The 13,079-nt window shown below is 37.2% G+C and overlaps 1 protein-coding gene across 5 annotated transcripts in view; it reads left to right on the top strand.

The window, feature by feature from the left end:
* Positions 1-13,079, top strand: part of HECTD2 (HECT domain E3 ubiquitin protein ligase 2) — a 66,652-nt gene that overhangs the window by 30,047 nt on the left and 23,526 nt on the right. For 4 of the 5 annotated variants that reach the window (XR_011142187.1, XM_068950075.1, XM_068950073.1 and 1 more), the window contains exons 2-6: positions 1,750-1,879; positions 6,803-6,941; positions 9,427-9,529; positions 10,387-10,476; positions 12,192-12,256. Coding sequence is in view for 4 of the 5 variants with exons in the window: in XM_068950075.1 (XP_068806176.1) it covers positions 1,750-1,879; positions 6,803-6,941; positions 9,427-9,529; positions 10,387-10,476; positions 12,192-12,256 (527 nt within the window). In the remaining variant the exon portion in view is untranslated. The remainder of the gene's footprint in view (positions 1-1,749; positions 1,880-6,802; positions 6,942-9,426; positions 9,530-10,386; positions 10,477-12,191; positions 12,257-13,079) is intronic. The other variant, XM_068950074.1, reaches the window with a different exon arrangement.

The raw sequence follows: 13,079 nt of genomic DNA, 5'->3' as shown, positions 1-13,079 counted from the left end.
ACTATTGCAATGGCAAGACTGGTGGAAACCTAGAAAGCTGTGGAAAGGTAGTGCCAATCAAAAAGGCTGTCATAATAGCCTGCTTCATAAAGGTCCTCTTCTGAATTGTGTGTGAAGGCTCAAGGAAGTTTTCTGTCTAGCACACGTGTTATGTGGCACAGCAGATAACCGCAGATCTGGGTTTGTTTTGAGGTCCTACTTTGGCTGATCATGTCTTGCTATGTTTGTTCGGGATCTGGGGTATTTTTTGCCAGATGCCAGAAGAAACTGTGTTTTAGAGGTTATAGAATAGAAAATAATAATAATAAAGGGAAATAATTCTATTTTATTTTTGAATATTTGTTGCACACAAGGAATTTTAAGATAGAAATTGAAACTTGGTAGTTTTAAAGCCTGAAGTCCTGCTGACCATTCTGATTTGCTGTTTGCTGAGTTATAAGCCATGGGAAAATGACTGTTTGTGCCATAGTTATTTAAAATTCCTGGCAGCATACCAGTGTGCACACTGGAGCATGGTAGGTTTATGGGCTGTATTACCCCTCTGGTGATATTTCAGGATGTTGTGGTGGAAGTGAAGCATTTTCCACAGAACTCTGGCTACATGTCTTGGTCAACATTTATTCCTTTTAAAGGAAGGGGAAATGCATGATTTAAAAAAAAAAAAAAATTGATAGAACAGTGTGTTTATTATTTTAGAATTTCTGTTCTTGTTTTGGGAAGCACAGTTTTGATTTGTGAAATGTCTACAGGCTTATGAAAATATTTATTTTTTTTCCTAACTGAGAGCACAAGTGTTGGATATCAAGCAAATTAATCATTAGGTTAATGGGAGGATGAAAATTACTATGCGCAAGAAGACAGTATATATTGTTTGAGCAGAGCTGCATCTGTCTTTGCTGAATGTCATCTGATCGTTTCGAGCTGAGATGTAAATTAAAATTTCTATCAGCTTGAACAGGCCCCTTAACTCACCTATGTTTTGCAAATTCTCCGGAGTAAATAAATATATTTGATAGCACGAGTGACTGGCACAATCTCATGGGCCTTCTGCTGTGTTACTTCACCGTAGTTCACTGTTAAAGCCCGTTAGCACTCAGCATGTGTTAGAAAGGGTTTGTGCGGACTCCGTGGTGGCAGCACGTGTGGATATCCAAGCAGACTTTTTTTAACATTGTATTAGCAAGTGAGTGTCGGCTGGTCTTTCTTCTCTGGCAGCTGATGCAGAAACTTTTGAATCATTAGAGCTTTTTATCCAGTTAGACATTATCTAGAGCTTATTAGCAAGGAGCTCGTAATAGTCTCAAACACACATTTCAAATCTCAGGAAGTTAGTCTAAACTACTTCAGTGCATCAGGGACGTTTTGAAAAAGGAGTTTGAGACACTTGCATCTTAAACTGAGATGGATGCGGTAAGGAATGTAATGGAATTCGAATGATGGAAAATTAGAATGTCGTTGAAAATATTCAAAGCATGTTGTGCCCTGCTCACAGTTATCTAGAGATGTCTTTACATACTGTAAATTAATACATGAGTTTTTGAACATGAGAGAAATGGAAAGGAATTTGATGGTATCTTTCATGACTGAATTTGGAACAAATTTGCTGAAACATTGTTTAAGTCTTATTTAAATATTACCACTCCTATTTCAAGATAAGTTATTTAAGTATTCTGTATAATACCTCATGAGTAAGATTACTCTTGCAGTAATGTATTATCCCTTTATAGCATACTGTCATCTTAATTACAGGGGTTGGAGAGAGGAGCCAAAAATCAGTTTTCCACTTTCAGCAATTTCATCACAACTATCAACCAAAAGAAAGAAGGCACCGGAAGCAGAAGTCCACCTACACAGCTTGGTATACCTAACATCAAAAGTGGTAAGAGAATAAAACTCTTGTGTTACTTAGTTACCAATTTAAGAAGGTGCTCACTGTTCTGCCAATATTTGTATTGTGCTAGTGCCAGAAAATCTAGGTTTCATTAAGTTGCTCTGTGCTGTGCATTGTACAGTCAGTGGGATCATAGTCCCTGGAGAAGGGACTCTGGAGAAGTTATGTCATAGAAGACAAGATGGATAAGAAAAAGAAGCTGGTAGTAGAGCTGGAGGTTGAAATAATCATCTGTAGTTTTAAAGGAAATTACAGATTCAATAGTCTATCTGTAGAAGCTGTTTGTCTTAACTGCAGTCAGATGACAGATTTCGCTAGAAATTGTGTCAGAACTGTGTCAAGAACATTTTTCTGACTAAATTTGAAAGAGGATGGCAGGGATGAGGCAAGCATAATGTTTTTGAGAGAGACAGTTGATCAGAGTTGCAGAGTTTTCAGTGAAGATGAAGGCCAGTGATGGCACAAAATAAACTCGTAGGCAAAGAGTAGTGAATTCTGAAGAGCTTTAAAAATGAGAATGGAGGTTATTGTGATATGATGAGGTAGAGATAATTGATTGAGAGGTATAAAGTGAATCTGTGTATTCAGGATGATAGGCTAGAATCATGAAGTCTGATAAGATGATATTGTGAAAAAATATCTGAAAAAATTTTAGCATCAAAGAAGCCAAATTGTCGAAATAGATTTTTGTGACAGGATATGGAACCTCAGTAACTGCCGACTTCTAAGAAAAGGCTGTACAAACATTTGTCGGGTTTGTACTAGCTGTGTCAGCAGTAGCTAGTCTTGCCCCTGGGCAGGTCCATTTCGGTCTCAATGTTCTGTGATTCTCTAAGTCTTTGTCTTTATAGCGCTTCTGAGTGAATTTGAGGCTGGAAAGAAAGAGATCATATTAAGTAAAGAATCAAAGTATTGAGTTTGAAACAAATCTGTGGACAGAGAAATTGTCAATTTCAGGTTTGTGCAGGAAAAGGTGACTAATACCTTGCAGGATTGGATCTTCTAGGAAAATAATCTTTGCATCCTTGCTAGCTATGCTGCAAATGTAACAGTCAATGCAAAACTTTTTTTTTTTTTTAGTAACTTTTGTTACTGAGCAGGGAGGTGCTTCCTGCTTCAAAAACACCTGATCATGGAAACACAGAAGGCAGTTATTTGTAAATGACATAATTTGTTTTAACTTGCACCATTTGGACAGGATTTTATGCTTGACTCAAGTCACTTTGTACCACACAAAGCAAAAAAGAGGATGTGGGATGACCAGTAAGAATTCTCCCACTGCTGGGTAGCCTCCCGAGGGTAAAGTAGAAGCAGTGTATTTGAGGGTGATACGTGGGGTAAGGCAGAAAGAACATGCTGCAAAGCAGAGCTCTGCTGATTCTTTTGAACGCTGTAAGGCCTATTTAAGGAAGCAGGAGAGCCAGCTTCCTGCAGCCATTCCTCTCACCTGTATATTTTAAAGAAAAGCCTGCATATATGAACTGCATGTAAACAGTTGCAGTATTGTCAGAATCTGAAGGAGCTCTGAGAGAAATAAAATGTCTTGCCTTTTCAGATCAGAAGTTAAAAAAGACTGCTTGTCCATATCTGGCTAACTGTGCTAGCCTTTCTAACAGAAACATATATGCATTAGTTTCATAGACTCCAAGCTACTTTCTCTTCCTGATACCAGAAGCCTTAATTATTTCCTGTCCAATTGTAAACCTTTAAGCTTCTGTCTGGGTAGGTGTTTAATATACTCTCATGTTACAATATGAAAATCTGCTTCTCACTAGAATTTAGGATATTTTAGAATTCAGGAATGATGTTTGGTTAACAAAGTAAAAATAATGTCTATATGCACATACTGTGTGTGTGTAAAGGGGTGTGTGTGTATATAAATATATATATACGCACACATACTGTAATACTGTGGTAGGCTTGACTTAGAAGAATGTTAATTTCTTTGGAAAAAGTAATAGCACAGAAAAGGTAATGCTGGTAGTGTGTCATGAAAGCTAGAATGAATTTTGTTTGTTATATAGCTGCCAACAAGATTGCATCATAAAACTCGTTATATAAATTCAACAGTGTTCTAGCATAAAGTACAGTGAAATCTGTATATTCAGTTGCTCTAGTTCTTTTATATTATGATGAATACAAGTAAATTTTGCTTGCTTTAACTACTTTGGAAAATTTGATCTGCCAGTAGCTGTGTCGGTCACTGTGAAAATACTGCTTCTCTAGATTTGTTCATCCTGAATTTCAACTCTTCTTCATATCAGTGAGATATTCTTCCTCAAAGTTCTTGGTCATTCCCTAAGCAATTGTGCACTGCTAAGTCATTTTACTTGATGCAACTGGGCAAACAGCCAGAAGTGATTGCCTTTTCTTGTCTAGTAAGACTGTGTTATTGCTGCTTATCAACTCAGTACATAAAGTTTCAAGTTTCTCTTGAACAGAACTCAAGTAACAGATCTTAATGAATATTTTTGAATGTCAGGCAGATAAATCTATTTACAAATAAACTTGAATTATGGCAAAACATTGAAGGTGACAATATGCTTTAAACATGTTATTAAAATTCAGTTTTAGTATATCTAATTTAAGCAGTGTGTATTTGGAAGAAAATCCCAACACTGATATAGTGCAAGTTACTAGCTTAGCACCTGCAGTCGCAATCTACTGAAGTGAAGAACAGCTTCTGTCAGCAGTAGATCTCCTACAGATGCGTAGAAAATGTTTTCTTCATTTCAGTGTATCCAGCTGGTTATAATTCAAAGCTTAATTCATTCAAATAATAATTCAAGAAGACAGAATAGGAGTTAAATTAAAATGACTTATTTTTCATAGATTAAAAAAACAAAAAACTGTCATTTTCTTTTAAGTTGATCCATTATGCTTTCAGAGAAGGGTGTGCAAGAGCAGAGCAGTTGCACAGTGGGATTGTGTGGTACCTTGACTTGAATTAGTTTAGTATCTCCATGTCTGCTTTGTTTTTGATTACTACTTTTCTCTTTAAATGGCTTAAAAATTTCAGCTGTGGGTATGGGCAGAATTCCATATCGAGAATCAACGCTATACACAGAGCTTGAGGGCAGCTCTGATCTGTTACCTGCTGATGAAGGGTGGCTGAGCAAGTCGCATGCAATTCAGCTGTCATTAGCATGAGTGAAAAGAATCTACCTTTGGGTTTGGGGGATTTTATTAGCTGTTAGCATTTATCACAGCTGTTTCCCTGCTGTGATAAATGGAGTAGGCAACAGAGTAGTGATACTACTTTAATGTTTGATTTATTTAAAAAAAAAAAAAATCCTTAGAATTATAGGGAAAACAATTCTTAGAGGAGTTTGGTTTAATGTTTGACATTTGAGGACGCTTTCAGGTAGTGTCTTTGGTCCCAAACATGGATCAGAATTCATAGAAATGCTTTTTAAAATGTACGGTAAAAATCAGGTTAAAACCGCATTTTAATGATATTTGAAGAGAGACTCGGTAAAATGGATGCTTGTGTATGCTACATTAGAATATTTTTTCGTGTTCCTGGATCAAAGTAAGGAATAGGAGAAAGACTTTGTTAAAGCACTATATTTGTACTTAGAATAGGTAGCCAAATTTACTTAGAAGAAATGTTGAAAGATCTACTGTGCCAGCAATAATTCTCTGAAAGACAGAGCACTTATATACCCATGTAATTAACGGGAGAGATTCTTTAAGATCCAGTCAGCTCTAGGTGTAATTATATATGACCGCATAGACAAGCTGATTGATGAGTTCTCCTTGTACGTTATAAGTAGTTGGGCTTTGGTCTGGTTGTGTTTGAGATTTTTATTAGCTGTAGGGACCGCTGGTGTTGCAGTTTGTCTATCATTACTTTTGAATGAAATACAAACCAACATGATGGAAATGCTGAATTCATGCTGAATTTGTTTTTTCAAACAGTAAATTCTACAGCCTGAATCAAACTGGTAACTCTAATTTCTTGCCATCCGTTGTAAGATTAAGAGCATTATGCTAGCTTTTGCTATCATGTTCCAACTTACTTACCTCAAGTTCCTCATAGTTCATAACGTTACATCCACCTGAACCTATTTGGGATGTTCAGAATAGGCACTTTATGATGCATCTGACCTTAGAAGGCACTTGGCTTAATTTTCAGAGAAGCTGAACATCTACAACTGCAAATAGATTTAATGAAGATTTTGCAGTGCTCGTTTTGAATGTGATGCTACATAGGAACTTGGGTTTTTCTTGCATGATGCAAAAACTGCTGTAACACTAGATATAATACCAGTCCATCTTATGTAAGTACAGTATTTTGTTGCTTTCCTTAAAAATGATCAGCTGGAACGCAGGTCACTGGCTTTTTTTGTCAGCAATATGCCGGTAATTCAATTGTGTTTTTTGTGGGGGAGAGGTGGTAGGAGGGGGGAGGTTTGTAACAGACAAACCCTACGTTTGCAACTTGAGCCACAGGCTCCTTTATAAAATAACAGAGGCTCCCTCCTTTCAGGAAGCCCTAGTTCAGAGAGTTACTGGCCGGTTTTCTTCTCCCATTGGCAGGAGGGAGCAGCCAGGATCTGCAGCCACATAGGAAGGTAGCAAGAAACACTGTGGAAGTTTCTCCCTATTCTCTAACAGCTTGGAGCTTCCCCTGCTGTTCACAAAGACCCAGCTATGACCTCAGGACACAGTTTTCCTTGTTCATGGAGTATTATTTTCCTTCAATCAGTACGAGTGTCTTTCCTGTCTGGAAAGAGTGTTCTAAGAAAAACACTAGGAATGCGTAAGGGTTTGCAACATCCATAACCGGCCATTATAAGTTTTCTCCCTTTTTTTTTCCTAGTTCATATGCACGTATAATTTATTAGCTAAATATGTTATGTATATGATTGCACTGTATTTATTGTCGTTTACATTTTTTTTGATAAGTGAGAGATTTACCACCTATTTGCCTCGATGTTAGACAAAAGCAGCGCGTCTCTATAGATACACTACCGCAAGAACTGAAAGCACCGATCCCTCCTGAACCAGCCCTTCCCATCCGAACCAAAACTGTGAAGGATTTTCAGTAAGTTGCGTTGATGTTTCTAGAAGTATGCTTTCTTTGTTTGGACTTTCTCCATTTTTTTTCCCCCTAATCTGGATATTTGTGTTTTGTTGATCTCAAATGAGGGAACCTATTCAGTATGACTGCCAGTTAGTAGACAGCAAGTAATGTCTGAAGTTAGTCTGGCTATGGTAATGGGATCGATACCTCTGTTACTGCAAAATGGTCAGAAGACTTTCTAGTGTGAAGTGTATTTCTACTCAAGAAATGGGAAGCTTGTACTTTGGGAGCTGGAAAACCAACACCTGACATCCAGTAGATGTTTCATTTTGGAGCAAATATGCATGGCTAGTCCTAGGCTGGAAAATTCATTACAAACTTCCTTTGTACTCCCCAATACTTTGTCCTATTCACTGAGGTACTGGGTGTTCAGTCACGTGTGAAACAGTACACATCAGACCCTTTAAATTTGTAACTTCAAATGTGAGGACCTGGAGCAATAATTCTGCGGACTACACTAATTTTAAATTAAACATTGATTTACAAATGCAGATGTCTTTTTTCATGTATTACATGAAAGAGTAAAAATTTTCAGTATTAATTTTATGGCAAAAACTTCTTATTTCTTTTTTCAGCTATCCTTGATGCTTATGTGAGCATAATTTTAAGCAGTGTAAGTTTCAGCTCTTCTAGCACTTCCGTATGAGAAGCACTGTGTTTAAAAACTTTCTTTTCCGCTGCACTTAGAGCAAAGAGTCTATGCAAAGACTATTTATACTGCTGTCCTGTAACATTGATTTAGCAAAAAGGAAATTAGAATTGGTTAGAAGCAGTGTCTTCTGTTCCACTTCTAGTGTTTCAGATCTCTACAGGCCCTTAATCCAAACTGTATCTGCATTAGATTTCTTCCAACATAGTTATGTTACTCAGGGCGTGCTTGACTGGCTCTCAGAAGTCCCCAGTGAAACGAGCTGAGTCGTCTGTAACTAGTAGAGCCCGTGTCCCTGATGCCAGGTCTACGCTACGGTGTTTTGCTGGCTTTGCTCAGGTCACTCTGGGGGCCGGGGATAGGGAACAGTTTTAAAGCTACCTAACGGAGCGCTCTATGCTCCCCAGAATTGTGACATTAATGCTACTGTTTGAGGAAATGGTGTAGCTTAGTAGGAAAAAAACTAGTGGCGTAAGCTGTCTGCAGCATTGCAGGCAAAAGCGCCTAGTGTAAACATACCTATTTTGGCAGAGTGTTTCTTTAGAGTAAATATGTCCTTGGAGCAGTATTCACTAATCCATTGAAAGTGTGTATGTGTGTCCCAATGTTAGTACCCACACAGAAGCATTATGCTGCTGTAATATCCTTGGCATTTCTACTGGTGTGGTAATCCTGGTAGGGGTATGGGGGAAGTATTACTAGGAAGGAGCCCGATTCTTCCATTTTTCAAACAGATGGGCAAAATCACAGTTGCTCTAAGAGACATATGAGTATATCCTCTTCGTTGCTCTTTTCCATGTTTGAGATTTTGTGTGTACAGTGAGGAAAAGGAATGCTTTTCAGTTAGTCAGTGTATTTATTTAATGCAAAAGGATACAGGTATAAAAGATAATTTGGCAAAAGAGGATCCTTTGCCAGTGTTCAGGTGATCTGAAGTGCTGAATTTTCTCCATCTTCAGACTTTTTTTATCTATTGACTTCTGTATAATTATGTAACTATTGAGAACTGTTCTTTCAAGTAAAATACTAAAAAAAAAAATTGTCACTAGCATTTTAGTACATCCCACTAATAGCTGCTTTGTGCTAGATATTTAAAAAAAAAAATATGGGGGGAAGCAAACTGGGATTTGCATCACCAGCACTGTCGACAGCTAAGATAATGTTTGTAATGCAGTGATTTGCCTGAATGTTTCTGATCTCTTTTTTTCTAGTTTATTATATTAGACAAAATTTCATATACAGGTGCTTGCTTTACAGGTTCAATACTTAAGAGTAAATCCATGGATTTTATTGTCCCTTACAAAAACTTACACAGTGACATTCAAAGTCTAAATTTTAGTTGAAAAAAATTGGAAGAGAAATAAAATTTGGTGTAGATAATCAGATCAAGTAGTTTAGGAGCCTGCATATTTCAAAATAGATAAATTAGTCTCAGGAATTTCATCATGTCAGTGCCACTTCAGCATACCTGTTCTGCTAGTGATTTGTCTTAACATACTGAACTGTGACGCTGTAAATTAACATTTTGAATAAGACACATTGCTCAGGTGTGTCAAGCACAATCTATGCTGTTGTGCTCTTGTAAGACCATGATCTTACAATGATAAGGGAGATGTTAGAAAGACACTGATCTTATACTTGCCTGTCTTGTGAATGTGCTTACTGAAGAAAGTTTAGAGCGATAGCACAGCATAAAATGGAAAGGTGTCTTTTTTTTTTTTCTTTTAAGGCATTTAGTGTCTGTTTTTGGGAAGATTGAGCATTTATATCATCAATATTTTAATACATTCTTTCTAGGGATGATATGGAAAAAGCTAAGTCATCAGGAGATTGGAAAGCTGTACATGATTTTTATTCTACAACGTTTGATTCTTTCCTGGAGATAAATGCTGCATTTAAGGTAGAAAATAATTCATAACATTATTTAGCACTTAGTGCTTTGCATCTTCAAAATGTTAAGACAGTCATAATTTTAAGACTTCTGGCTAGTTACCTAAACCAGCTAAGATCTTTTTATTATGGTCTTACCTGCCATTGTTGGACTATCACTATGTATTCATTTCAGATTAAGTAACTACGTTTCAAGCATGCATGTAGCTTTAAAACACAAGTATTTAATTTGCTTTGTGACACTGACTTTGTAGGTACTTTCCATATAAACTCTACAAGTTAATGCAGCTAATACAGGGGCCCAGGCAAACCTGGAAACTGAAATTCCTTGTCCCTAAGAAAGTGTAATTTGGGCTCAAGTAGTATAGTTATTCTTGCATTGTGGTGACATACTCAATTGTGCTTGGGCAGTATCAAATCTGTGAGTAAAAAATCTTTCAACTCCATACTAAATGAATATTTCCTGCCTATTAAAGACCAAAATGTGCTTATGATATTTGATATTGACAGTAGGCTCTGAACCTAGGCAAAATAAATGTTAAATGCTGATGACTTTATCTTGTCTGATGGTGGATCTATAGCAAACATGGAAGATGAGAAGCTACATAATTCATTACTTAAGATCCTCTTACGTTTTAAGATAGGATGAGTAGGTAATGGAGTCATATGAATTTTGCCAACGTGTAAGATTCTTCACTTTTATCTTTCAAATAATAAAAGTGACTTAGATTCTTATGTTTTGCTAAGGAAAATAGTTACGCACATGTGGTTTGTTTAAACTTGCTGTTAAATCTTTATTTATGAAGAAAGCTAAAATATTCAAAACATTTCAAAACCAAAATGCTTCATGTATTATCTATCTTGCAGAGAGATGCCAATTATCCATTTAATACCATTGAAGACTCTGGAATCAATGCAAAATTTGTGAATGTTGTCTATGATGCCTTATTAAATACTGTAAGTAGAAAAAAAAATCATGTTTTAAAACATTTTAACAATTATTTCAGTGAAGAAATATGATAAGGAGCAATTACACCAAAGGTTTTTCTCAGGTAGGCATGATTTCTGAAGAATCTCTCAAAACACACTTAAAATGATCCCATGAGAATTGCTGTAGAATCATGAAAATCACTCTTGTAAAAGGAGAGGAAATTTTTGCTGCTAGTAATGTGGCTTAGACTGTAATAGATCTCAAAGACTTCTTGCAAGATATGACAAGACTCTGCTGGGGCATTGCATGGTGGGGAAATAAAAAAAAAAAAATGTGAGGACGAGGCAGCAACAAATACATGCTGTGCCTACTGAGTAGTAGACAAGAATAGCATAGAAATGATGGTTACAGTACAGAGGGTCACAGCCCTCTGTGGCTACTGCTAGTGTGCAGTGTACCGCTGTAATACCCTGGAGTTGAGCCCGATCCTCCATGGGACCCCACTTTGCTGGACTTTGCTCTAAGAGAAAGTGGTAGTCTGTTTTCCTAGAGCCTGGGCAGAGGACTTCACCCCACTGCCATCTTCCCAGTTTTGTATCTGGTAAAATGTTTAGTGCTAGCTGACAGCACTTGCTCTGCCGTTTCTAACTTAAACAGTACTTTAGTTAACAAAGTTGACAGGTTGCCCAGAGATGTTGGGGAGTCTCCATCCTTGGAGATATTCAAAATCCAATGGGATAAGATCCTGAGCAACGTGCTCTGGTTGACTCCGCTTTGAGCGGCGGGGTTGGATCTGATCTCCAGAGGTCCCTTCCAACCTCAACTATTCTGTGATTGTGTGAAACTTTGGGACTAACTGTCAATGATCACTTTAGTTCTATTCTCTGGCTCTTACTTTTCTATCTACCCAGCCTCAGGAGTCTGTAATTCATTGATAAGTGGAGTCACATCTTAACATATAAACAGAAACTTTTGGAAAATAGGGCTATAATAATAATGGACTTTTTCTCAAAAATCATTTTTCCGTATTCTATTACTAGCCAAAACTTGGGAAAATCTGCAGTTTAACTTCGACTCCGTTTATGTATGGGAAGGGGAAAGAACCTTCCTTAAATGTTGAAGCCATTGAATGATTGCCAAAGATTGCACTGGATTTGCCCTTCTGCTTTACAGATAGAAATTAGGAATTTATTTCAAATGTGCAAGAGAACTATGTAAAATGCATTTACAGGAACTTGAAAAATTTACTATTTTGTTTGCTCTGTATTAGACCTTATTTGACCTTATTTCATCACTGTTTTCTGCCAACTGCCAAAATACAATTTGCTGACATACCTAGCATTAGTAGTGATTAGTATTCCTATTTGGTACTCAGAATTAGTACCCTACCTACCAGCTGAACTAAATACTTAGCTGAAAGTAGAATACAGAAAAACCTTAAATAAAAACTATGTCTCTAATATTGTTCAATTAATATGTAACAGAGTGTATCAGTTATTTCTTAAGACTGAATAGTTAGAATCCTAAAGTTCACTGATTTACTTGCTACTTCTGGTCTGTCTATAAAGGTGGTATAAATGGCAATATAAAAAGTTCAATTTTGTCACCATTTCTAATACTTCACTTACTCTTCAGTTATGATTGTACAACTCTAACCTTATTGAACTAAAAAAGTAAATCTGTCTAACACCATGAAATTTGGTTGATTTCTTTTCCCCTACCCCACCTTCTTTTTCCATAGCCTCAAGACGTTCAGAAGTCAGTCCTAAAGGGAATAATTAATGGTCTGTTACAAGAATGGAAAGGGTAATTACAACCAATTTTTACATTAGGGCTGTTCCACTTATTTACAACGCTGACTTTTTTCTTTAATTCTACTAAAGAAAGAAAGTGTTCTGATACAGCTTACTTGTCTTAGAAGAGCTTGTCTCCGTTTGGCAGGCAAGCCTGCTGAAATACACCTTCAACACTGTAAGGTGAACGTTCTGCTTCTGAGAAGTAGACCCAGCCATTCATTCCCTCACCCAAAATCCCAGTTTCTTATGCCAAGGCAATCTCTTAGGCACCTGAACTGTGAGATGAATTAGGGAATTGATCTTGAATAACCTTTTGCTCCCCTCCCCGCCCCATGTTAGAACTAGCCTAGATCAATTCCTTGATCCGAAATTGGCTTCACAACACCATACACGTGTGGCAGCAGCACAGAAAGGGAAGTACCAGGTGCAGAGCAGAATAGCCAGGAGGCAGGAGGTTGGGAGAAGGAAAGATATTTAGCAAAAAGTAATAGAAACAAAAATGCATAGTTTGATTCACAAACAAGATATAGCAAGATACAGCCCCTTGTCATTTGTGACCCAGCCCCTGACTATTCCTTTCTGCACCCTGTATTGTCCTCTCTGTTGCCTTCTCTATGGTGTTGCCATGATGTGTTTGTGGTTATGTAGAAGTCTCACAGCGGATGAACAGCAAGATGTACAGAAGTCTGCAGTGGTAGACATTATGGCGAATTGTGGCAGGAAATACCAAAGACAGAGAATACTCTTCTACAGTGTCTTTTGAGATAGACAAGAGCATGAATTTCCCCCTTTTAAAGCCCTCTTGCTTTTTTTTTTTTTTTTTTTTGTGCTTC

The sequence above is a fragment of the Struthio camelus genome, chromosome 7 (assembly GCF_040807025.1).
Source record: "Struthio camelus isolate bStrCam1 chromosome 7, bStrCam1.hap1, whole genome shotgun sequence".
Classification (NCBI taxonomy): Eukaryota; Metazoa; Chordata; class Aves; order Struthioniformes; family Struthionidae; genus Struthio; species Struthio camelus.
This window is presented reverse-complemented; position numbering and strand designations above follow the sequence as displayed.